The sequence below is a fragment of the Eretmochelys imbricata genome, chromosome 5 (assembly GCF_965152235.1).
Source record: "Eretmochelys imbricata isolate rEreImb1 chromosome 5, rEreImb1.hap1, whole genome shotgun sequence".
Taxonomy (NCBI): domain Eukaryota; kingdom Metazoa; phylum Chordata; order Testudines; family Cheloniidae; genus Eretmochelys; species Eretmochelys imbricata.
The window spans coordinates 135,792,405-135,817,915 of NC_135576.1; the positions used below are offsets into that span (position 1 = coordinate 135,792,405).

Here is a 25,511-nt window from a genome sequence, read left to right on the forward strand (position 1 = left end):
ATTTTTTTAAACTACCCCTGAGAGAGAATTTTAAAAAAAAAGAAAAAAAAATCATTTTAGAAAGTATAACAATTTTGAAATTTCATTTAGTTATTTTAGTAGATTATTTTTACATGATTTCTTGTATTTCACGGCTACTACTGGCATATCAGAATAGACTATGTAAAACATTCTCTTTTATAAAATCATTAAGGGCAGCTGATACTTAGGTACCAGTTGAAACTTTTTAACTTTCTAGATCAGCTGTTCTCAAACTGTGGGTCGGGCCCCCAAAGTGGGCTGTGAACCCACTTTAATGGGGTCACCAGGCTGGCTTAGACTTGCCTGGTAGGCAATGAGGCTCAGGTTACAGGCCCTCTTCCTGGGGCTGAAGCCCTTGGGCTTCGACCCCCCAACCCAGAGCAGTGGGGCTCAGGCAAGCTTGGACTTCAGTCCCCTTCCTGTGGACATGTAGTAAGTTTTGTTGTCAGAAAGGGGTCATGGTGCAATGAATTTGGAGAACCCCTGTTCTAGATCAAAACAGCCCATTAACCGCTCCCTCACACACAGCCACTGGGCTGCCTGAAACCGGCACAGTCATCATCACAGCCACAACAGAGTGAAACTACACCAGATCACAGCAGCTGCAAGAGCCTTCCATCAAGAAGGGAGCTCATCACACAGAGAGGAGGCAGCCCCAGCTCCTGGGAGACCACAGGGAAGCATGGATGAGCCTGGAGTGGGCTCTGGGATGGGGGATATGCACAGGGAGCTCCCCAACCAACACCAAGCTCCCCCATCCCCACACCAACTAGTGCAAATCACTGTCCACGCAGCTCAGACGCTATTCATCTCAAAGGAAGAGCTGAGGAGGATTTTGACCTTTCAACTCTGGAGAAATAGGGGTAGCAAGGGTACAAGGCCCTGCCCAGAGTGAGCTTTTTGATGCCAGCTCACACCCTGCGATGGGCCAGGAATCAGCTGCCTTTTGGGTGAAGGTGCCTGGTTCAGAGGCATCTTTAAGACCAGCCACCCATGAGCAGAGGGGAAGGCAAAAAGTTTGCACTGGCTGCTCCTGTGCTCTCCGCCACTAGCAGACATGAACCCTGGGCACCAAGCACCCAAATTCCCCAGGGAGGAGCCACCAACACGTCCCGGTTACACTGTGGTGTGATACAGACTCACCCAGGAGGTTAGCGTTAACCCAGCAAGCCCTGCAGGCTCCATGGGCCAGGCAGAGGGGCTTGGCCCAGTCTGCGGAAGCTGGTCAGGGAGGGGGTCTCCAGACCATCTCTGTCTCTCACCTGCAGCTCTCACCAGCCTGTGGTGGGTCCATGCAGCCCACCACGGGGCAAGGAATGAGGCAGCTCCCCTGCTGTGCTCCTGAGCACACTGGACAACTAGTGCCAGGTGCAGCTGCAGCATCACTCACAGGGACAGATCCAGGAACGTCACAGATTCACTGGAACAGAAGGGAGTATGGACACGCTAACCTGGAGTATCTGCAAGGTTCTTACTGGGCACCCGTGAGAGTTTTAGTTAAAAGCTGCTTTTGCTGATAAGCGGAAATTAGAAGGTTTTGCTGTTGCTAGAGAAATTGTTTTAGCCCATTAGGGGTTATGATTGGTCTGATGCAGGGTATAGTCATGATTTGAGTAAAACAAGTGGCGAAGGCATTATAAGAAGAATTCTCATTTTAACTATATGAGGGTGAGAAAACAAGCTCATTGGAACGTAACTCGGGCATACGGCTCAAGACCAGAACTGCTAGGATTTTTAACCCTTGCATGACCAGACTGTGGAGAAGCCAGAGCCCCAGATGACACAACGCTGACTGGCCATAAGGAGATGTCTGTCTGCTTTCTTGGGAGTGGTGAGTGTTAGTAGTCTGCTGATCAGTTGTTGATTGCTAATAAATACATGTACATGTTTAAGAATATTCACCGTGTGATAAAGGCTCTTTCACTGGAAAAAGGTCCTGTTAACCCGTAGAGGGTCATTGCACCCCAAGGGGGAGGAGAGAGCTGTAAATGGTGAGGGCAAAAGAGGAGGTCTTAAGTGGGGTTCCACAGGGATCTGTTCTGGGTCCAGTGTTTAACATCGTTATTAATGACCTGGATGTATGTACGGAGAGCAGACTGATCAGTGCTGCAGATGACACAAAGCTGCGGGGTGGGGGGAAGGAGGTTGCTAACACTTCAGACGACAGAGCTAAAATTCAGAGGGATTTGGATAAATTGGAGAACTGGGCAATAGGCAACAAAATGAAATTCAACAAAGATCAATGCGAGGTGCGCCACGTAGGGAAGGAAAACCAAATGCACAAATACAGAATGAGGCAAACTGGCTCGGCAGCAGCGCTGCTGAGAAGGATCTGGGAGTGGTGGTGGGTGGGTGTTTGTTAGTGGAAAGGCTTGAATCATAAAAGATGAAGAGTTCAGGTGTACTAAGTGTTTCTTTCAATCTCTGATACTTATGGTAAATAAACCACAAACGGCTGAAAAAGTTTTGAATCTGTTTCTCTCTCTCTATGCAGATACACCTACAATAACCGTATTTGACAAAACTCGCACACAAACTTAAACCTGTTTCCTGAAAGTATTTTTATTGCTAATAGTTGCATCTACTTGACGTTTTTCTAAATACTTTCTCAACGTTTCAGATAAATTACATCTTTCTTGGAGACAAGTATCAGGGGGTAGCCGTGTTAGTCTGTATCCCCAAAAACAACGAGGAGTCCGGTGGCACCTTAAAGACTAACAGATTTATTTGCGCATAAGCTTTTGTGGGCCCACCGACGGGTTTATTGTACATCTGGAGCAGATTACAAGACGTTCTCAGGGGCGTCCATCTGAGTCTGTCCCCGTCTAGGTGGAATCAGGCCACTCTTTGTTCCCAGCCCAGAAGTGATTCCTCCTTTCTGTGGCCCACCCCATCTCACCTCCAAGGCCCCGCCTCCATCTTTGTCTTCTTTCCGGGGCAAACAGGTTTCCAGGTGACTCTCTCTTCAGCTCTTTGTTCTCTCCGCTGCCCATAACTGGCTGGCTCCAAGTTCGGATGGGCCTTCGGGTCATCAGTCGCTGAGTTATAAAGTGTCCAGGCCACGATCTGGGGTCCAGGCTGCTAGACTGGGTCACACCTGGTCCTCTACAACAACAGACACCCCCCCCCCCCACCTTGGGTAGACATGCAGCACATGGGGGAAACTGAGGCACACACAGTATACACACGCAACATTAGGAAAATGTCCCACTTCACCACACAGGTTGCTTAGAGAGGATATGGAATCCCCGTCATTGGAAGTTTTTAACAACAGGTTGGACAAACATCTGTCAGGGATGGTCTAGGTTAACTTGGTGCTACCTGAGATTGGGGCTGGACTTGATGACCTTGAGGGCCCTTTTAGCCCAGCATTTCTATGGCTCTATCAATGGTGAAAAGGACATTAGAGGCACTTATAAACTAAACACAGACACTTATTCCTGTCCAACAAAATGCCTCAGCTGATGAGAGCAACAGCGCTGCCAGCTGCGAGTAGACCCGGCCATTTACCGTGTTATAATCATGAAATTCTACAGAAAAGGAAGACGTCCCCCACCATAGACACACAAGCAGCTACTGCTCACAGATCTAGTGCCCCGTCCAGGGTATGCAGACAGCACTGCGCAGCCAGAGCACTGAGTGCATCACTGAACGCTACCAAATACGCAACTCTGACTAACAGAGTTTTTATCCATTCAAATTTTGGAAATTATTCTGTGCAAATAAAACATTATTACAGAAAACTATGACATCTGAAAAGCAAAAAGTGGTTCAGTGAGCAGACAGATGAGGCCGGAAATCCCACACAGGACACTCCAAGTGCCAGAGAAAAGCTAGGGAGGGGTTGACTGGTTCTTGCAGGGAGACAGAGCAGAGTTCATCCGTCTTCCTCTCTGGGCTCCCCTCACGTTGTGGCACAGACTCCAACAGGCTCAGTTAAGCTGCAGAAGTTAAACACAGGCAACGTCTATTAAAGGGAACCTGCCAGAATGTTTTGCAATGACAGTGCACGCTGCTGTGGGACGGTCGCCCTAGTGGCTGCAGGGTTCAGTGGACAAAATCTCGAACCCCACTGACAAAGCTTGTAGCTCCAGGGTCACAGACCCGGGTTCCTGGAGCCCCAAGTGCTGGGCTCTGTCCCTCCTGCTTCCTCCCTGCAGTTTCACTGGAGACTGTTCTCTGAAGCAGCTGGAGTTATCCTTGCAAAAGCTGAGCTCAGCCCACGCTGTGTCAGCAGCCACAGAGAAATCCCTCTCACTAGAGTCTTTCACACCTAAATTCATCGCAGATAAAACAAGGGGGATTTGGCTACAAACCTGTTCCTGCACCCCCATGTGAATAAAAGGGAAATAAGAGATCCAGAACCCCCCCGTCCCGCTCCTTGGGGCTGGTTTGCTAGAGGGTCCAATGACTTGGACTAGGTGTCTCTCTCCAGAGGCCTCAGTGAGAGCAGTGAACCCCTAGGCTACAGCCTCCATCACTTACCCTTGGCAGATAGGTCAGAGCCACTAGAGCCTTGGTCATTTTCTGTGCAGAGGAGGAGGAGAAGAGAGAGGATATTAGCATCTCTCACAGGGCAGGGTTTCAGCGGAATTAGCAGATACAGGGACTCCTATCCAAAGGGAACAGTCATCACCTCACTCTCCCCTAGCAGTGAGCTGGTTGGTGCACAGACCAGTCTACAGGGCAGCTGCCCAGGATTTCCATTATTCCCATGCAAAAAATGTCACCACTGCAGGGGGTCAGCACTGCTCTGTGCTCTTCATGCCTCGTCAGAACGGGAGCCCGGAACACTCAACATTCAACGGCTGGCAAAGTAGGAGATGCTGGGCTAAGGATACTCAGGCCAAACAACCTCAACTCTGCCCCCTTCCATCTGTTCCCAGAGGGGTCCCTCACGCAGACCTCAGACGTCACCCTCACCCCCTCCCAATGAACAGCAATTCCCGCCTTAATCAATGGCGCTGCACCAAACAGTGTGGACGGTATGAAGAGGCATGCTGATTTGGGGTGGTGCTGGGCACACAGACAAGGACAAGTTTGGTTTGGCATGGTGCTGTTCTACTTCCTGTTCCTATTCCCAGACCCACTGGGGCAGAGTTCGAGTTGTGTGAGAAGCATCATTCTACCTCTGCATATGCTGGTTTGCCAATCTTTGACTTCTGGGAATTAAACACTCTGTAGGAAAGGGGCATGGCCTCCCTCGGAGGCTGAGAGCAAGGGAGGGCCAGACCTCGGCTGCCATGCAGGAAGCAGAAGGGCAGGACGGGAACTGGACATATAAGAGGCGAGCCCTGCAGCTCAGTTGAGCAGGAGTTGCTGAGGAAGTCACACGCTTCCAGCCCGCTGCTGGAGCCCTTGGAAGACCCCTGGTATCTTGGATGTGTCCTTGGGACAGCAGAACTGCGAGAAGCCCGACACTGAGGAGCTGCTGAGATTGCCACTGGCAGTGTGCACTGCGGGGAGACGGAGGACAACCCGGGGTTCAGCTCCACCCAGGAGGAGGGGAGGGGAGGGGAGGAAGTAGCCCAGGGGCAGCTGACTGCTGTCCAGCTACATTGCTGGCTGGCACGAGGTCAGTGTGTTGCGGCTGGATCCCCGCTGAGCCAGTGGCAGATCGCTCTGCCGTTGTTACAGCCCTGGGCTGGGACATGGTGGAGTCGGGTGGGCTCACGTTCCCCTGCCACCCTAACCCCGGGGTTGGCAGCCTCCCCACCTTAGGCCAGGAGGCCTGAGCAAGTCGATAGCCCCTGCCTGAGCCCCAGGCTGTTCCCTGCTCTACCCTGCCGGAGGGTGGGCGCCTTAGACGGCCAACTGCCCCCTTGCTTCGACTGTTGTTCCAGGAGCGTGTCAGCAAAGGTGTGTGGCCTCCCTCAGAGACAGACACCGAGGGAGAGCCACACCCGCCTACACGCTTACACACCCATTCTGACAGGACACAGGGAGCCCAGCGCAGGGCTGAGCACCTGCAACCTTAACTCCCCATTAACAAAGTTCCTGCATGTGAATTTCCGTTGTTCTGGAGTAACAAGAAGGAGGAGGGAGGGAGGGAGGCACGACTGAGGGCCAGCTGTGGGAGGAAGGGTGGTGCTCTGAGGAGGTTTTGTTGGCACTTCTCAAACCCTCTCACTTACCTGCCTGGGGCATCCCTGAGAGGGTAAAGAGAGAGCTGGACGGCTACACCCTAGCAGGGCCCGGCAGATCTGTTCACTTTATACCAGCTCTTGGTGCCAGGCATTAGATGGCCTCCAAGACAGTCCATAATTTGTGTAAATATCTCCCATAGTTGTTAGCCTTGGTCTTGTTCCTAAAGGGGACAACTGAGGAGGGGATTTGAACTCGTGGTCATCGAGGAGACAGAGTGGTGCTGATCTGAAGTCAGTGGAAAGACTCCCATTGGCTTCAACAGGCTTTGGATCAGGCCCAGATCTCACGAGCACCGAGAGCAACTTTCAGGTAAGCCAAAAGAAGTGTAACATTAAAAGCAGGTCAGACACCTTCAGGGTCACACTCAGCCACACACAGCCCAGCTCTAGGGGGATAATAATTCAGCCCAAAACCACCGTATACATTCCTATCACCTTGTCTGCACTAGCAAAATTGAGACCTGTACCCACAAGCAATTCATCACAGATAAAACAAGGGGGATTTGGCTACAAACCTGTACAAAGGTGGGGCAATTGAGGAGATGGGGTTCAAGTGGCTTTAACCACTGTATCATCCAGAGTTCCTCTGAGCAATGTTAGACAACATGTCAGCAGCACTCTACACTACTGAAGAAGACCTCTGCTGGGAAAATAATACCGCAGAGCGCAGATTATCCAACAAATTCTGGGAATCTATTAGGGACAATTTTTATTCCAGAAGGGGGAGAAAGCTACTAGGTGAGAGGCTGTTCTAGATTTGATTTTGACAAATAGGGAGGAACTGGTTGAGAATTTGAAAATGGAAGGCAGCTTGGGTGAAAGTGACCATGAAATCATAGAGTTCACGATTCCAAGGAATGATAGGAGGGAGAACAGCACAATAAAGACAATGGCTTTCAAGAAGGCAGACTTCAGCAAACTCAGGAAGTTGGTAGGTAAGATCGCATGGCAGCAGGGCCGTCCCTAAGAGGGTGCGGGGCCTGGGACAACCCCCCCTCCACTCCAGGCCCCCCCCAACCCTGCCCCTTCCTGCTCCCACCCCCATTCCACCCCTTCCCCCCCCCCGCCTCTTCCTGCCCCTGCAGACCCCGCAGGGCAGACCCTGCCCCCATTCCGCTGCTGCCCCCAACCCCTGCCCCCCCTCGAGCGATGCTGGGAGCTGGCGAGGCAGAGCAAAGGGGGGCCAGTGGCGCTGCCAGCCCCCGCACCACCCAGGCCTTGCATCCCCCTCAAGCGGGGGTAAAGTGGAGCAGGCCGGTCGCATTGCCGCCAGCCCCCGTGCCGCCCAGGCCCCATATCCCCTGAAGCGTGCGGCCCCCCCCAAAAGCACAGGGCCTGGGGCAACCACCCTGAACTGTCCAATGGATAGGAAGGCTCTGCATGGGAAGCAAGTCTAAAGGGAAAGACAGTTTGAGAGAGTTGGAAAGTATTCAAGGAGACATTATCAAGGGCACAAGTGTAACCTATCCCACTGCATAGGAAAGACAGGAAGGATGGCAAGAGACCACGCAGGCTTAACCAGGAGATCTTCAACGATCTGAAACTCAAGACTCTTACAAAAAGTGGAAACTAGGTCAAACTACAAAGGATAACTATAAACAAACACAAGCAGGCAGGGACAAAATTAGAAAGGCCAAGGCACAAAAAGAGATTACATTAGCTGGAGACATAAAGGGTAACAAAAAGTCATTCTATAAATACATTAAAAGCAAGGACAGGGTAGGCCCGTTACTCAAGGAGGAGGGAATGACAATAACAGAAAATGTGGAAATGGCAGAAGTGCTAAATGACTTTTCTGTTTCGGTTTTCACCAAAAAGTTTCATAAGTGATTGCACGTCTAACATAGTGAATGCCAATTAAAATGAGGTAGAATCTGGGGCTAAGATAGGGAATGAACAAGTTAAACATGATTTAGACAAGTTAGATATCTTCAAGTTGCCAGGACCTGATCAAATACATCCCAGAATACTCAAGGAGCTGACTGAGGAGATATCTGAGCCATTAGCGATTATCTTTGAAAAGTCATGGAAGATGGGGGAGATTCCAGAGGACTGTAAGAGGGCAAACATAGTGCTAGTCTCTTGAAAAGAGGATAAGGACAACCTGGGGAATTACAGACCAGTCAGATTAACTTCAGTACCCAGAAAGAAAATGGAGCAAATAATTAAGCAATCACTTTGCAAACACCTAAAAGATAACAAGGTGATAAGTAACAGTCGGCATGGATTTGTCAAGATCAAATGGTGTCACACCAACCTGACAGCTCTCTGTGACAGGGTAACAAGCCTTGTGGATGGGGGAGAAGCGATAGATACGGTATCTCTAGACTTTAGTATGGCCTTGTCTACATTGGCACTTTAGAGCGCTGAAATTTCCTTGCTCAGGGTGGGGAAAAACACGCCCCTGAGCAATGCAAGTTTCAGCGCGCTAAAGTGCCCGTGAGGTCACAGCACCGGGGCGGGGAGCCGCTCTCCCAGCGCTTTCAGCTACGCCCCTCGTGGGGGTGGCTTTTTCAGAGCGCTGGGAGAGCTCTCTCCTAGCGACGGTGCCGCGATTACACGCTGGTGTCATGGCAGCGCTTTTACGGTGCTAATGTAGACGAAGCCTAAGACTTCGGCTACGGTCTCACATGGCCGTCTCATAAAGTAGGGAAATACAGCCTAGGTGGAGCTACTGTAAGGTGGGTGCAGAACTGGTTGGAAAACCGCTCCCAGAGAGTAGTTCTCAGTGGTTCACAGTCAGGCTGGAAGGGCATCACAAGTGGGGTCCCACAGAGATCAGTTCTGGGTCCACTTCTATTCCATATCTTCAGCAATGATTTAGATGATGGCATAGAGAGTACACTGATAAAGTTTGTGGAGAGACTAAGCAGGAAGAACAGGAGGACTTGTGGCACCTTAGAGACTAACCAATTTATTTGAGCATCAGCTTTCGTGAGCTACAGCTCACTTCATCGGATGCATTCAGTGGAAAGTACAGTGGAGAGATTTATATACCTAGAGAACATGAAACAATGGGTGTTACCATACACACTGTAACCAGAGTGATCACTTAAGGTGAGCTATTACCAGCAGGAGAGCGGGGAGGGAGGGGACCTTTTGTAGTGATAATCAAGGTGGGCCGTTTCCAGCAGTTGACAAGAACGTCTGAGGAACAGTGGGGGGTGAGGGAGTGGGGGGAAATAAACATGGGGAAATAGTTTTGCTTTGTGTAATGACCCATCCACTCCCAGTCCCTATTCAAGCCTAAGTTAATTGTATCCAGTTTGCAAATTAATTCCAATTCAGCAGTCTCTCCTTGGAGTCTGTTTTTGAAGTTTTTTTGTTGAAGAATTGCCACTTTTAGGTCTGTAATGGAGTGACCAACGAGATTGAAGTGTTCTCCAACTGGTTTATGAATGTTATAATTCTTGACGTCTGATTCGTGTCCATTTATTCTTTTACATAGAGACTGTCCAGTTTGACCAATGTACATGCCAGAGGGGCACTGCTGGCACATGCTGGCATATATCACATGGGTAGATGTGCAGGTGACCGAGCCTCTGATATTGTGGCTGATGTGATTGTGGCTGACGTGATTAAGCAGGAAGGGGTTGCAAGTGCTTTGGAGGACAGGATTCTAATTCAAAATGATCTGGACAAACTGGAGAAAAGGTCTGAAGTAAATAGGATTAAATTCAATAAGGACAAATCCAAAGTACTCCACTTAGGAAGGAACAATCAGATGCACACATACAAAATGGGAAATGACTGCCTAGGAAGCAGTACTGAGGAAAGGGATCTAGAGGTCATGGTGGATCGATCACAAGCTAAATATGAGTCAACAGTGTAACATTGTTGCAAAAAAAGCAAACATCCTTCTGGGATGTATCAGTAGGAGTGTTGAAAGCAAGACATGAGAAGTAATTCTTTCACTCTACTCTGTGCTGATAAGACCTTAGCTGGAGTATTGTGTCCAGTTCTGGGCACCATATTTCAGGAAGGATAGTGGACAAATTCGAGGAAGTCCAGAGAAGAGCATCTAAAATAATTAACAGTCTACAAAACATGAGCTATGAGAGAAGATTGAAAGAATTGGGTTTGTTTAGTCTGCAGAAGAGAAGACTGAGGGGGAGATGTGATAACAGTTTTCAAGTGCATAAAAGGTTGTGACAAGGAGGAGGGAGAAAAATTGTTTTCGTCAACATCTGAGAACAGGACAAGAAGCAATGAGCTTAAATTGCGGCAAGCGTTGGACATTAAGAAAAACTTTCTGCCAGAGCAGTTGAGCCCTGGAACAAATTGCCTAGGGAAGTCGTGGAATCTCCATCATTGGAAGTTTTTAAGAGCAGGTTAGACAAACACCTGTCAAGGATGGTCTAGAGATGAAACAGTCGTGCCCTGAGTGCAGGGAACCAGACTAGATGTCCTCTCGAGGTTCTTTCCAGTCCTACAATTCTATGGTACTAGAGCAATAGTTGGAGATTTCCTTAAAATCCTCAGTGCAGACAAGGCCTATGAGTGGGAGCGAGGATCTCCTGTCAGAGCCTCTAGGCTAAAATCCACAAGCAAACACTGATCGCTGTTCAGGGATGGCCACTTGAAAAGAGGCGATGGGTCTCTTGCCACTTACCCTGAGCTACAGCATAGCCGTCTCCCTTCTTCCCTGCAGAGAAAAGGCAAATTTCAGTGAATGCAGCTCCCAAGGCAGGAACCGACTCCGATCTGTGTCCGCACCTTAGAAACCGGGCCCCTGGCCCAGCACAGACCCCTGGCGCTCAGTAATGGACTCAAGGTCCGAGGCGCTCATGATCGGCAGGAGGGAAAGACACAATGAGACAGAGTTTCCAAAGAACTCAGCCCACTGGGTGCTCTTTGGAAAATCTAGCCTCATATAAACTGTAACCTGCACCCAGTTTCTGGGTCTCTCTCTCCAGCAGCTCCCATTGGGGGTCATTAGCTCAGTACCACAGTGGGGCAGTTACACCGGACTGACACTGGTTCCTGTACTGCTGTTGTCCTTAGGCGGGTGTGCAGGGCCCAGCAAGTCCAGGGAGTTCCCACATTCCAATTCTTTACCTGGGCGTTTCTTTTTCCAGATGACTACTCCGATTATAACACCAATCAGGAAAACTGCAGTGATAACGCCAGCCAAAACGGGAAACAGATTGTTATTTGGTTCTGAAATGGAATGGAGAGAATGATCAATGGGGAAAAATCCCCTCCCCGCACTGAACCCCCCTTCCATCCCACTGCAGGGATCAGTCAGTCACCTCCCCAGGTTAGGGCTGAGTCCTGCAACCCTCCACCCCTTCCAGTGAGCTCCACGCAGCCACCATGCACTTACCATGCATTGCACCCCACCATACAAAGTCCTGGACACAGCCTCTACCCCTTCAAGTCATAATACATATGTAGCACTTAAACTAGAAGACTTTTATAACATTAACCAATCCTCATAAACCTCTGTGTGGGGGAGGATGGATGTCAGTATCGTCCCTAAATTGGAGGGGGGAAAGACTTGCTGAAGGTCAAACAGCGAGTCAGTGCAAGAGCCAAGAATTGAACCCAGGAGTCCTGGCTCCCAGCCCCTCACCCCTCCCTTGACCACACTGACTTTAATGAATAATGGAACAATCCCATTGTGTGATTCTGATGACAAACTGGAAACTGACCTCAAAGCTCTGGATTTCCCTCCCAAGAATGGAGTTACAGACACAATGCGCGTTTCTAGAGGAGGCAGGAATTGAACAGGAGAAGACAGAGATATTTTAATACTGTTCTTGGTTTATATAAGCCCGTTAAACCCCGAGTTCTCCATACACATTCAGTTTCACTAATCAGCTTCTCCCGTTGTCAGAAAGAGGCAGTAATAAAACAGGAAAAAGAAAAATATTTCTAAGAGAATAAGGAAATGTGGTTTATGACACAAAAATTGGCAGGGGACATGGTAGCAGCATTGTGATGTGAAACCATCTGCTGACGAGAGTCCCGGTGCAGGCTGCCCTAACAGAAATTGTTTGCACTTCCAAATGCTGCATTTTTCCATATCCCAATTAACAAGCAAAAAACATGGCTGGAAGGCAGCTCCATGGGTAAAAAATTCTTCCAAGACTTTCTTGTGCTAGGGAACTAGCAGACTCTCCCTCCTGATGCAGGGCTCTAATCTACCTCCTCGCTCCATTCCAAGGCCATACCCTCCCTTCCAGCATCACTGCACACAGAAACAAGCTGCTCTCAAAACTAAACCTCTCTCTCTGGCCACATGGGCAAGGATGAAGGGCCCCCAGAGCCGTGTTTCTGAAAACCTGCTGAAGTTGAGAACAGGCTGGAAGCTGAAGCAAGACAAATTCTGACTGCAAGTAAGGGGCAGATTTGAGCTCCCCTTGGGATGTGGAAATTCTTCATCCCTTAGAGACTTTACATCTGGAATGGGCATCTCTTTCTGAAGGATCAGTTCTAGTTTGCCCACAGGCTACCAGCTTGGTCCCTGGTGTGATTCCCTGCCCTGGCCTATGCAGGAGCTCAGACTGCTCTCTTTCAGCATTAATGCCTCATGACTAATCTTCTCCCTTCGGAGACACTGTATTGCTGAGATGTATCCAACAGCCCCAGAGGCAGAAAACTGGAGAGAAGACATGAGCCCCAGGCACTGTGGGTCCCAACTCTAGCACAAGAACTTGACTGCAGAGGGACAGGGCCAAAGGGGACAGGGCCTCACAGACCCTGAGGAACTTCCAGCTTCAGCCTAGAAATCCGAATGAGAATTTTTCAGGGTTTGAGTTTAATCGATTCCCCCTCTCCCACTAGAAAAACAGACAAACACACAAACGCCTTACCCCAGGAGACAGAGAGTGGCTCAACCAGGCTTTCATGCTCCACATGGCATGAATAATGGGCTTTGATCTTGGGATCAATCTCCATTGTCACCCAGGTCTGGTAGGTCCCGTCCCCACTGGGTAGGATGCCTTCAGAATAGGTCTCTTGCTGTCTGCTCTCCCCATTTTTCAGCCAGGTCACGGTGATGTCTCGGGGGTAGAACCCGCTGACCTTACAGGAGAGGGTGGTGAGGCCGTCATGAGATGACCTGTCGCTCACTCTAGCTGTTGGGCGCCCTGGGAAAAAAGAAGAAATTGAAGTTAGTTGTTTCCAGGCTCTAATCCAGGCAGCCTTTGCTGGAGCTTTGCAGCATGAAATTTTCAGACCCCAGCAGGGGGAGAGGATGAAAGTCCATGAGACGGAATCCCTCTGATGAGAGAGAACCACCATGTTAGAGGATTTCTGTGCCCAATTCACAGCATCAGCAACGGTGAACCCTGAATCCAGGTCCCTGACCAGATTCTATGAGTGTGGAAACCAGAAGCCTCTGCTCCCAGCCACAGTGACACGAGTACCTTAAAAGGCCTCACTAAGCTCCAGATACAGGTGTCACAGATGTCAATCCTTAATCACACGCTACGTTTGTGGTCATCTCCTATCAGTCTCTGGATATGAAAGAGCGAAGAGTCTTGCCCTGGCCAGGGCTCAAAAAATGAAGTAGATAAACTGACCAATTAGAGATGGAAAGGATCATTAAACAAAAAAATGACACATGGTTGTAAACTGCCCCTCAAACTAGCTAATATTAATTGGCTAATTTCTTGTAGGTTGTTACCAAAACTATTTACCCCAATATTATGGATTTCAAAAGGATTTACACATGTTGAACAATCAGTTTCCCAGCCCCGTGGCACTGAAATACACACTACACGGCTGTGTGTGGCTTTTTCTTCTTGACATTTGTAAAGATGACAAAAGGACAAGACAATGTTCTGCTGAGGTTTGAGAGTGAAATAAGCAACTAGTATAATTCTTGGAAAAAACTAGATACAAATTTCAGGTACCCTTGAACAGCAAGTGCAAAGTGTTTGGGAAGGGAAAAATTAGGGTGTATAATGATGCTAACTGATTTGGGAAATTTGTGTCCAAGGTAACAGAGAAGGTACATACATGGGTAATAGTGAGTTAACATTTTGAAGCAGACTATGCTGCAACTGTCCTCCTGAGTCGGAGTGGTAAAGCATTTAACCTCTTCCCTTCTATTTTTGCGCTGATTAATCTTTAACTAAAAAGCTTTGGTAATAAATGTGACTGAGTGTGATTATCGGAGGTCTTATTGATAAAAGAATCAAGTAATAAGTAAGGAAGTGTTGCAGCAAAGGTAGGTCTTGAGAGGGGGAGACTTCAAGGATAAGGGGAGCCTTCTTCTACATTAGTATGGGGAGGGCAATTCCACATGTAGGGGATGGCATGGAAGGAAGCACATAGATGACCGTGGGAGAAGTTGGACAAAGAGGCAACAAGGACAAAACTACCGTCATTGGTGGAACAGAGGGGCTGGGGGTAACACAACAAATATGATGGTGCGACAGTGAATGAGGAAGAGTTATATGGTGTTTGAAGCTGGTGTCCAAAGAAGTGGTGGCACTTCCATAATTAAAGTTCAGTGGAGCTTTCTCTACAGAGTCTATTTTTCAGAGCGCTCTAAAATGCACACACACAGGCAGACTGCCTTGATAACTGCTGCGTCACACCAGGGGAAGAGGTAGAATTTGTGGTGTGAATTTCGGCTTATTTGTTCAGGTGGCTCTGGAGATACAGCTCCTCTACAGTGAGCTGCTTTTAACATTTTCAATTTCTTATCTTTTTTCAGCAGAGCTGGGGGCTAGGATTTGTTTCCCCACCCATCCCTGGTGCAAGGTTAGCTGAACGGCCCCCTACCCTCCTGCTCCATTTTGGAACTGGGGCTGGGGAATGGAGATGCAACCAGTAGTGACCTCCTGGGTGGGGCTTGTCCCCGTGCCTTACCTTTCCTCTGCAGAGTCTCCTTCCCGTACTCTAGAGCAATCCTTAGCCGGTTAATACATGTCTCCTCCATAAAGCGCTTCCACCTCTGGTTGTCAACTACTTCAGCCTCCCATCTCCTCTTGGTGATCTGAGCCCCAATGTCTGCTGCTACCCAAGTCATGGTCTCCTTATCGAAGGTAAGAAAGTCTCGTCCGTCATACGAATCCTGGTAAAACCCCTGAATGACGTTGTCTTCCCGGAGATCACAGCCGAATATTGTCTGGATAATGTGAAACCCTGAAACACAGCTGAGGGTCAGCAGCAGCCTCTCTCTGAAAATCTCACCCAGTTCCCACTGCAGGCAGCCCAGTGGGTCCTCCCCTTGTTATTGGGCCCTCCCTCCCCTGAGAAATGGGGTTCCCACTTATGCTGTGGGGTCCTAAACCCTCCCAGCTCCTTTCAGAAGGGAGCCCAAACCCACAGGGGGCGCTCCACCCCCCCACACACACACTGCAGAGAGCTCACAACCTTCAAGGAGTACCTCATTGCTGCTTGTTCTTGTATGTTCCCTGCAGGGGGTGCAGGGTGGCACAACCCCCAAGAGAGTACTCCAGATATTACAGGGGTCTATCCCCTCCAGCTCTCTTCTGCTCTCTGAGGATCCCCCCAGTTCTGGTAGTCACGAGGAGAGGGAGAGAGAGAGTGTTCAGGGTGTCTGTACCCATCTCTCCTGCTGTGGTTGTATTAATTTTGCAGGTCCTCGGGGTCCCTTGGTCCCCCACCTCCTCCATTCACAGTACCGCCATGTCCCCGTGAGGAGGGGGTACAGGAAGTCTGTCCCCGACACTAACCTCTGCTCTGGTTTAATGACCTCACAGAATCCCCAGGGTCCCTCTGTTTCTCTGTCCCATCTTCCCCATGCCCCCAGCTCAATCTAGGAACGGCAAAGCACCAACTTCGGATACTTGGCCTCTTTTTCACATGGCCACTGTCTCAAGGTGATTCCCCGTAAGGATCAGGCCATTGACAGCCTTTAGTTCAGCTGGCCACCATTTTCCTACAGCCAGACGAATCTTCACAACAATGGCCCCCATCTCGCACACAACCAAGAGCAGACTCAGTTAATACCGCCACCCCTGGGCTGATAGGAGACAGGGAGGGAGAGTGGGGGGTGGGAGGTGCGGATGGGGACAGGAAGGAGAATTCAGGGGAGAGGGAGGGCGGCTGTGGTGAACAGAGATCACTGTGGGGATCACGAGGAAGACTGAAACGTGTGAGGAACGGATCAGAGCCCTCGCTTGGCAAACAGGGCAGAATGTGGGGGCACAAAAATAACCCAAACAGGGTCGCAAAAATATTTTCACCCCTCCCCCACCCTGCATTAGATACATTGAGGTAAATGCCTAGATTTTCAGCAATCACTAGTGATTTTGGGTGCCCAACTGAGACCTTTTAAAGGGGCCTGATCAGAAACTGGAAGCACCCGGCCTCTGAATATCAGACACCCAAAGATCACTAATCACTTCTGGAAAAACATCGGCCAAGGGATTAAAATACCATTTGGTGTCACAGCCACAGGTGAGAGCCGAGCCCACTGAGCTGCGTCCCTGAACCGTGCCCCAGGTTTGGACAAAACCCAGTTACTAACCTTCCTGTGACGGCTGTTCTCAGAGCTGTGCTGCACACGTCCATTCCGCGCTAGGTGTGCGGGCCCCGCCCACAGTCCCCGGAAACTTTCCCCTCAGTGATACCCCTCAGGCCGGCTCTAGTGCCCCCTGGTACGATGCGCTCATGTCGCAGGGTGAGGGGACCGGGTGACCCCGCACCTTCTCAGTTCCTTCTTGCCAGCAACTCCAACAGAGGGGTAGGAGGGTGGCTCGGGGAATGGACGTGTGCAACACGTCCCAAAGAAGAACAGTTACAGAAAGATTAGTAACCATTTTTTCTTCTTCAACTGCTTGCACGTGTCCATTCCACCCTCAATGGACACATGGATTACAACACTGCCCAACCAAACCCAGTGCATCTCTAACTTGCTGGGTGATGGCGTAGTTGGAAGAAAAAGTACGTACTGATGCCAGGTCACTGCTCTGCAAATGTCCTAGATCGGGCCCGGGCCATGCACACCACTGAGGAAGCTTGTGGTCTCACAGAACAGGCCGTCAGGAAGGCAGGTGGTGGGACACCTGCCTCCTCGTACCACATGCGAATGCACAATGTGATCCAGGATGAAATTCTCTGAGCCTTTCATCCTATCTCCTGCTGCTACAAAGAGCTGCATGGATTTACGGATCGACTTTCTATATAGTCCTTTCTACATAGGACACTAGGGCGTGCCTAACATCCAGAGTATGGAGATGTCATTCCTCCCTATTCTTGTGTGGCTTCGGGAAGAAAATGGGCAGGAAAATAGCCTGATTACTATGAACTGCAAGACTGCCTTTGGGAGGAACACGGGGTGGGGGTGACATTGTACCTTGTCGTTAAAGAACACTGTTGACGGAAGTTTTGATATAAGAGCTCTGATCTCCGAGACCCTCCTGACTGAGGTAATTGCTACCAGAAAGGCGACCTTCCAGGAAAGGTACAAGAGGGCATAATAACAGTGGCTCAAAGGGAGGCCCTATGAGCTCTGACAGGACCAGGATTAAGTCCCCCAGGGGGATTGGTTCCCAGATTTGCAGGTATAGCCTTTCAAAGCCCTTGAGGAAGTGAATGGACATTTCATGTGAAAAAACTGATCAACCACCCAGCAGGGGGTAGAATGATGAGATGGCTGCTAGGCGCACCTCAACAGATGGAATCGCTAGACCTGGCTGTTTCCAGACTGTTCTGGAGCATCTGCTTCATCTGAGAGATGACTCAGCCGGTGAGAGGCAGGGGTGCCGGAACAGGGGGACCGAGGAGCCATGGCCCTGCCACTTTAGCAGCAGGTGAGAGCAGGGGAAAGGGGGCGGAGCCTCAGGAGAAGAGGTGGAGCCGGGGGGGGTGTCAGGGGGAAGAGGCGGAGTCACAGTTTCAACACCGGTGGCTCCCCACTCATGGGGAGGTTCTGGCACCCCGGTGAGAGGCCTTGCTGGGTAGACCAAATGGAAACGCTTCCACTTGGAGAAGTAAGTAGCTCCGGAAATGGTTTCCTACTGCTTAGCAAGACCTAGCAGACCTGCTCCAAACAGACCAGTTCTGCAGCTGTCATGGAGCTGTCAGGCAGATGGAGCATTTGGCCGTGATCTCGCGAGATCAGGTCCAGAAGAGGAGGAAGCGGCATTGGAGTTACTACTGACAGGTCTAGAAATAAGCCAAACTAGTGCCGACGTGGCCAGGCTGAGGCTATGTGAATAACCTTCACTCTTGACCTTCAGCAAGAGCTCGTGCACAAAAGGAATGGGGGGGAAAGGTGCAGAACAGGTGCTTTCTCCAAGGGAGTAAGAAGGCATCCGGGAGCGAGCCCGGGTTGCAGACATGCTGTCAGGGTTCCTTCCCTACTCTGAACTCGGATACAGATGTGGGGACCCACATGAAAGACCCCCTAAGCTTATTTTTACCAGCTTAGGTTAAAAACTTTCCCAAGGCACAAATTCCACCTTGTCCTTGAACAGTATGCTGCCACCACCAAGTGATTTAGACAAAGAATCAGGGAAAGGACCACTTGGAGATCCTGTTCCCCCAAAATATTCCCCCAAGCCCTACACCCCCTTTCCTGGGGAAGGCTTGAGAATGAAAATCCTAACCAACTGGTACAGGTGAACACAGACGCAAACCCTTGGATCTTAAGAACAATGAAAAATCAATCAGGTTCTTAAAAGAAGAATTTTATTTAAAGAAAAGGTAAAAGAATCACCTCTGTAAAATCAGGATGGTAAATACTTTACAGAATAACAAAAGCTTCAAAAACACAGAGGAACCCCCTCTAGCTTTAGTTTCAAAGTCACAGAGAGAAAAAAACAGGGACAAACCTCACTCTAGCAAAGCAAAAATCCACAAGCTAAAACAAAAAGATAATCTAACACGCCTTGCCTGGCTTTACTTACTATTTTTGTAATATTAGAGACTGGTTCAGGATTGGTTTATACAAGAAGGAGTTTTCTGACCTGGTGCTTCTCTGCTTCCCCAGAGAACACACCAAAACAAAGCCTCCCCGATTTGAAAGTATCTTCTTTCCCCATTGGTCCTTTTGGTCAGGTGCCAACCAGGTTATCTGAGCTTCTTAACCCCTTACAGGTAAGGAGGAATTCTAGGCTACCCTTAGCTGTACGGTTATGACACACGCAGACAGCAGAACTGCTGACATTTCCTGTTCTGTCTGGTTGTGAACAGGTCTACGAGGGGAGTACCCCATCACTGGAAAATGGGCCTTGCTATGTCGGGGCATAGGGATCATTTGCGGTGAGAAGAGCTAATCTGCCACCTCTTTCTGGGCTCCCGAAAGGTGAGAAGCTTTGAGGTAGATTGAGTGCTTCAATCCTGGCTTCAGTACTTCAGCCTGGCCTCCCTGTCCTTTTTCACATGTGGACTGAACTGGTGGCAGAGCTCACAGCGATCCGCAAGAGGAGTCTCATCCAAGCACTTTAGACAGCTAGAGTGCAGGTCGCTCGAAGGCATGGGCTTGCCGCAGGAGGCCCTGGGTTTGAAGCCCGGAGACCGAGGCTTGCCCAGTTTCAGGAGCAGAAGAAACTCTGCTACGAGTCCAACTAACTATTTACACCAACTAAAGTCAAAAGGTGAGAAAACAACGGAGGGGTAAAGGGATGGAGCAACAAGGAAAGAACCACTGAGAATCTTGAGAGGTGCAGGGCGGCTGGTCACAGACACACAGAGATCCCAAGCCAGGCACCCGAGAGAAGTGGGGTGGGTCAGACCTCCCCACCTATCCCTCTTCTCCTCTGTGCTGCACTCCACAGGGATGAGCAGAGTGGGGGCACTGATGGGGTCTCAGAGGGACCAGACCCCAAATTCCCCCATGTGCGTGTTAGGGGCACACGCAGCTAGAGAGGGGAACACTGTTGGTGGCCAAGATGCAGGACTCAGGACAGTCTCGAGCAAGCTGGCAGCCACAGGACTGCAAGGAGGGGATAAATGGGGGGAAGAGGGCAGGAGGGGGCAGCCGGGACAGTGGTTGGGGAGGGGGCAGCGGGGACAGAACAGCAGCTCGCCAGCGCAGTTAGGGGCAGGTGAGTGGAGCCCCTCTCTCAGCACTGGGGAGGCCAGTGTCTGTATGAGCAGGTCAGGCTGAACGGGTGAGACTAGTCAGGAGAGGGTTAAACTAGCTACAGAGGGGGCGCACGGGGGGGCAGACTCTTGACAACCGTCTGCCCTGTCCCTTAGTTCTGGGGCAAGGCCCTCAGGAACCCAGGTGTCCAGGACAGGATGGGAATTAGTTCTCATTGCTGCTGTCTCAGTGCTGGGGGCGGGAGGGTACCAGGAGGGTTGGGGACACTCCTGGGTGAGGACCAATGTCACAGGCCAGTACCACTGACACGGGGAAATCCGGGATTTTCATTCGCCAGTCCCCTGTCAGGAAGGGCAGAGCAATTACATCAGGGAGACCCTCACCTGCCAGGCACAGTTCAGCAGCGCCCGGCACTGAACGCTTATGGATCATCCCCGTGCTAAGTGAGACAGCACAATCCAGGGGCCCTGGCCAGGTGGCTACAGCCCCACACATCAGGGACTGAGCAGGAAGAACGGCTCTTTACACATCTAATCGATAATGTGCAGGGGAACCTGCCTGACCCCGGGGGCTCCAACCCGGGGGACACGTGCTGGGGTTCGGAAGCCCGGAAGTCTCTGCACGTTGCAGGGGCTGATTTTCTCACTAACTCTCCAGCCCAAGTCAATGTCAGACCCTCACTCTGCGGAGCGAAGAGGAATCTGACCTTCAATAAACTCACTCTGGAAATAAGACAAAGCAAACAATGAAGGAGGCTCACCGGTGAGCAACTTCTCCCCAGGGCTGGGTGAATGCAGCACTGCCGGCTCTTGTGACTTTACTGTGCGTCTCATGATAGCGGGGGGTTTTATTAAATCCCCAGTTCCTGGACTCATGGGATTAGAGGATAGTCTCAGCTCTTTTCTTACAGCAGTAACTTCTAGTCCTTCTAGGAGCAGGGAAAACCCCGGAAATGTGTCCCCTAAAGGCTCAAACCAGAGGGCAAATAAAAATAAGCTCCAGTATTATTCCCAGAATACCCATGACATTTAAACCAAACTCAGGATTTTTGGGGCCTGACTCGCGATGTCTGAACACTTGGGGCTGTCGATATTGGGATTCTCCATCACTCGGTGTCTGGGAATTGAGACAAGATGTCTCAGAGCCCTGTTCTAGCTCTAGGGTCTCCCAGTGTCACTGTCGTAGCTGGGAGGAACAAACCCCTCCGTGCAGGAATCGCTGGGTGGGGTTCTCTGGCCTGGGTCACCAGGAGGTCAGACTAGCTGGGTCTGATAGGAACTTCTGGCTTTCGCACCTCTGCCTGGGAAATAACCGCACACAAGGGGCGGGGGGGGGGGGGGAGTGTCCCCCAAAGGGCAGCAGAGGCAGCTGCAAGTGGGACTGGTAGCAGAAATCTGGGGTGTTTGGGGAGGGGACAGTAGGAGAGTCCCACTTTGGAGGGTGTCAAGAAATGTCTTTCGCGTGAACCCTCCATCCTGCAGCCCTTCTCCCGCCCCATGTCCCTTTGTCCCCCACATTCACACTGACTCCAGAGAGAAAATGCCCCTGAGGGCTGTCCCTTCCCCCCATCCCCAACACGCATCCCTGTGACCCCCCACCCCATGTCCCTGCATCCCTAGGTTGGGTCGTGTCCTTCACTCACCCTCGCTCTGGTTGTAGAGCTGACTCAGGGTGTTCAGACTCACGTTGTACCATTTCTGGAAGCGCTGTCCCCACCAGGTCATCTCATTCCAGAACTCCAGATCCTTGTTCTGCACCATCCACACTGGGCCCGGCTTCACCTTCTGCATCTCGCTGGTGTAGACGTAGTTGACCTCATCGTCCACGTACACAACACGTTTGTACCAGGGCAGCCCCGGGCCGGGCTCCGACACCACCGTGTCCGTTACACGCCTGGAGTGCAGGCCTGGTCGGGGGGGAGAGAGAGTCAGACCCAACCAGACCCTGCCAGGGAGCCCCTGGCAATACACAAGAGGCGGCGCCAGCCCTCAGGAGCGCTCCTGTGGGAGGCAGACCTGGGAAAGAGCTCACAAAACGGCCTGACCGGGGAGAAAGAGATCGTGGGGTAGAAGGAGAAAGGGAGGCAGGGCTGGAGGGGGAGTGAGAAGGGGAAGGGGTCGGGAGATATAGGGGGGCTGAAGCATGTGTGAGGAGTAGGGGAACATATAGGGAGATATTAGAGTAGCAGCCGTGTTAGTCTGTATTCGCAAAAAGAAAAGGAGCACTAGTGGCACCTTAGAGACTCAAATAAATTGGTTAGTCTCTAAGGTGCCACTAGTACATATAGGGAGAGTGCACTGGGGGTACAGGTAAGTGTGACAAAGGAAAGGAGGCCCAGGAGGAGGGGCAGGGCTGGAGTGCGGTGTGGGGAAAAGGAAGGCGGTGTTATGGGAGAGGGTGGAGCAGGAGGACTGGGGGATAGGAGATGCAGGAGCTGAAGCTGGGGAAGGCAAGTTGGGCAGCGGGATGTGTCCAAGGGACAGGTGGGAGCCAGGACACCGGCTGTGCACACAATTTACTATCATTTATTCAGAACATAAGAACGACCATACTGGGTCAGACCAAAGGTCCATCTAGCCCAGTATCCTGTCTGCCGACAGTGGCCAATGCCGGGTGCCCCAGAGGGAATGAACAGAACTGGTCATCATCAAGTGATCCATCCCATCGCCCATTCCCAGCTTCTGGCAAACAGAGGCTAGGGACACCATCCCTGCCCATCCTGGCTAATAGCCACTGATGGACCTATCCTCCATGAACTTAGCTAGTTCTTTTTTGAATCATGTTATAGTCTCAACCTTCACAACACCCTCTGGCAAGGAGTTCCACTGCTTGACTGTGTACTATATAAAGAAATACTTCCTTTTGTTTGTTTTAGACCTGCTGCCTATTAATTTCCTGGGGTGACCCTTAGTGTTTGTGTGACGTGAAGGGGTAAATAACACTTCGGTATTCACTTTCTCCATACCAGTCACGATGAAGACTATGATTTGGTCATGGATATTTTTAGTAAAAGTCCTGGACAGGTCACGGGCAACAAAGAAAAGCTCATGGAAGCCCGTGACCTATCCGTGACTTTTACTAAAAATATCCATGGCAAAACGGGGAGCTCAGGTGCGTGACCCACACACCACCTGCCAGGGCTAGGCAACTGCAGGCCACGCAGAGGTCCGGGGTCCCCCTGCCACCCACAGCAACTGGGAGCAGTTGGTCCCTGAACAGCCCACGGAGCCCACCCCCCGCCACTCCCAGCTGCTACAGGTGGCAGGGGCACCCCACAGCTTCCGGCCGCCGTGGGCTGAAGTCAGGGAGTTAGCTGGAAGTCACAGATTCCATGACTTCCATGACCTTCGTGAAAAAAAACAGCCTTAGTCTTGATTTTATAGACTTTGATCACATCCCCCTTAGTCGTCTCTTTTCCAAGTTGAAAAGTTCCAATCTTATTCATCTCTCCTCATGTAGCAGCCGTCCCATACCCCAATCGTATTTGTTGCCCTTTTCTGTACCTTTTCCAATTCCAATGTATCTTTTTTCAGATGGAATGACTACATCTGCATGCAGTATTCAAGATGTGGGTGTACCATGGATTTATATGATATTGTCTGTCTTATTAATCCCTTTCCTAATGGTTCCCAACATTCTGTTAGCTTCTTTGATTGCCACTGCACATTGAAAAAACAAGGAGTCCTGTGGCACCTTAAAGACCAATGCATTTATTTGAGCATAAGCTTTCGTGTATGCATCTGACGAAGTGGGTTCCAGCCCACGAGAGTTTATGCCCATATAAATTTGTTAGTCTTGAAGGTGCCACAGGACTCCTCGTTGTTTTTGCTGAAACAAACTAACACAGCTAACCCTCTGAAACTGCACATTGAGTGCATGTTTTCAGAGAACTGTCCACAATGATTCCAAGATCTCTCGAGTAGGGACCGTCGAATCGTGGAAGTCAATGAATGGCTACGCAGGTGGTGTCGGAGAGAAGGCTTTGGATTCTTTGACCATGGGATGGTGTTCCATGAAGGAGGAGTGCTGGGCAGAGACGGGCTCCATCTTACGAAGAGAGGGAAGAGCATCTTTGCCAGCAGGCTGGCTAACCTAGTGAGGAGGGCTTTAAACTAGGTTCACCGGGGGAAGGAGACCAAAGCCCTGAGGTAAGTGGGAAAGCGGGATACCGGGAGGAAGCTCAGGCAGGAATGTCTGTGAGGGGAGGGCTCCTGCCTCATACTGAGAATGAGGGGCAATCAACAGGTTATCTCAAGTGCTTATATACGAATGCACAAAGCCTTGGAAACAAGCAGGGAGAACTGGAGGTCCTGGTGATGTCAAGGAACTATGACGTGATTGGAACAACAGAGACTTGGTGGGATAATACTGTCATGGATGGTTATAAACTGTTCAGGAAGGACAGGCAGGGCAGAAAAGGTGGGGGAGTAGCACTGTATGTAAGGGAGCAGTATGACTGCTCGGAGCTCCGGTACCAAACTGTAGAAAAACCTGAGTGTCTCTGGATTAAGTTTAGAAGTGTGTGCAACAAGAGTGATGTAGTGGTGGGAGTCTGCTATAGACCACCGGACCAGGGGGATGAGGTAGATGAGGCTTTCTTCCGGCAGCTCACGAAAGCTACTAGATCGCATGCCCTGATTCTCATGGGTGACTTTAATTTTCCTGATATCTGCTGGGAGAGCAATACAGCGGTGCATAGACAATCCAGGAAGTTTTTGGAAAGCGTAGGGGACAATTTCCTGGCGCAAGTGCTAGAGGAGCCAACTAGGGGGGGCGCTTTTCTTGACCTGCTGCTCACAAACCGGGTAGAATTAGTGGGGGAAGCAAAAGTGGATGGGAATCTGGGAGGCAGTGACCACGAGTTGGTTGAGTTCAGGATTCTGACGCAGGGAAGAAAGGAGAGCAGCAGAATACGGACCCTGGACTTCAGGAAAGCAGACTTCGACTCCCTCAGGGAACGGATGGCCAGGATCCCCTGGGGGACTAACTTGAAGGGGAAAGGAGTCCAGGAGAGCTGGCTGTATTTCAAGGAATCCCTGTTGAGGTTACAGGGACAAACCATCCCAATGAGTCGAAAGAATAGTAAATATGGCAGGCGACCAGCTTGGCTTAATGGTGAAATCCTAGCGGATCTTAAACATAAAAAAGAAGCTTACAAGAAGTGTAAGGTTGGACATATGACCAGGGAAGAGTATAAAAACATTGCTCGGGCATGTAGGAATGATATCAGGAGGGCCAAATCGCAACTGGAGCTGAAGCTAGCGAGAGATGTCAAGAGTAACAAGAAGGGTTTCTTCAGGTATGTTGGCAACAAGAAGAAAGCCAAGGAAAGTGTGGGCCCCTTACTGAATGAGGGAGGCAACCTAGTG

General features: G+C 50.4%; 2 protein-coding genes across 5 annotated transcripts in view; one reads left to right on the forward strand and one right to left on the reverse strand.

Annotated features, from left to right (window-relative positions):
- The window catches only part of LOC144265360 (class I histocompatibility antigen, F10 alpha chain-like), a 343,097-nt gene that overhangs the window by 199,348 nt on the left and 118,238 nt on the right, over positions 1–25,511 (forward strand). The gene's annotated exons all lie outside the window — the stretch shown is intronic.
- LOC144265359 (class I histocompatibility antigen, F10 alpha chain-like) overlaps positions 2,564–25,511 on the reverse strand; it is a 594,986-nt gene continuing 572,038 nt past the window's right edge. Inside the window, exons 2-8 of one of the 2 annotated variants that reach the window (XM_077817986.1) lie at positions 21,785–22,048; positions 14,994–15,269; positions 12,986–13,249; positions 11,226–11,327; positions 10,780–10,812; positions 4,507–4,548; positions 2,564–3,962 (exon numbers count right to left, since the gene is read on the reverse strand). In XM_077817986.1, coding sequence (XP_077674112.1) covers positions 3,958–3,962; positions 4,507–4,548; positions 10,780–10,812; positions 11,226–11,327; positions 12,986–13,249; positions 14,994–15,269; positions 21,785–22,048 — 986 coding nt within the window. In that variant the 3' untranslated portion in view covers positions 2,564–3,957. Of the gene's footprint in view, positions 3,963–4,506; positions 4,549–10,779; positions 10,813–11,225; positions 11,328–12,985; positions 13,262–14,993; positions 15,270–21,784; positions 22,049–25,511 lie in introns of both variants that reach the window. The other variant, XM_077817985.1, reaches the window with a different exon arrangement.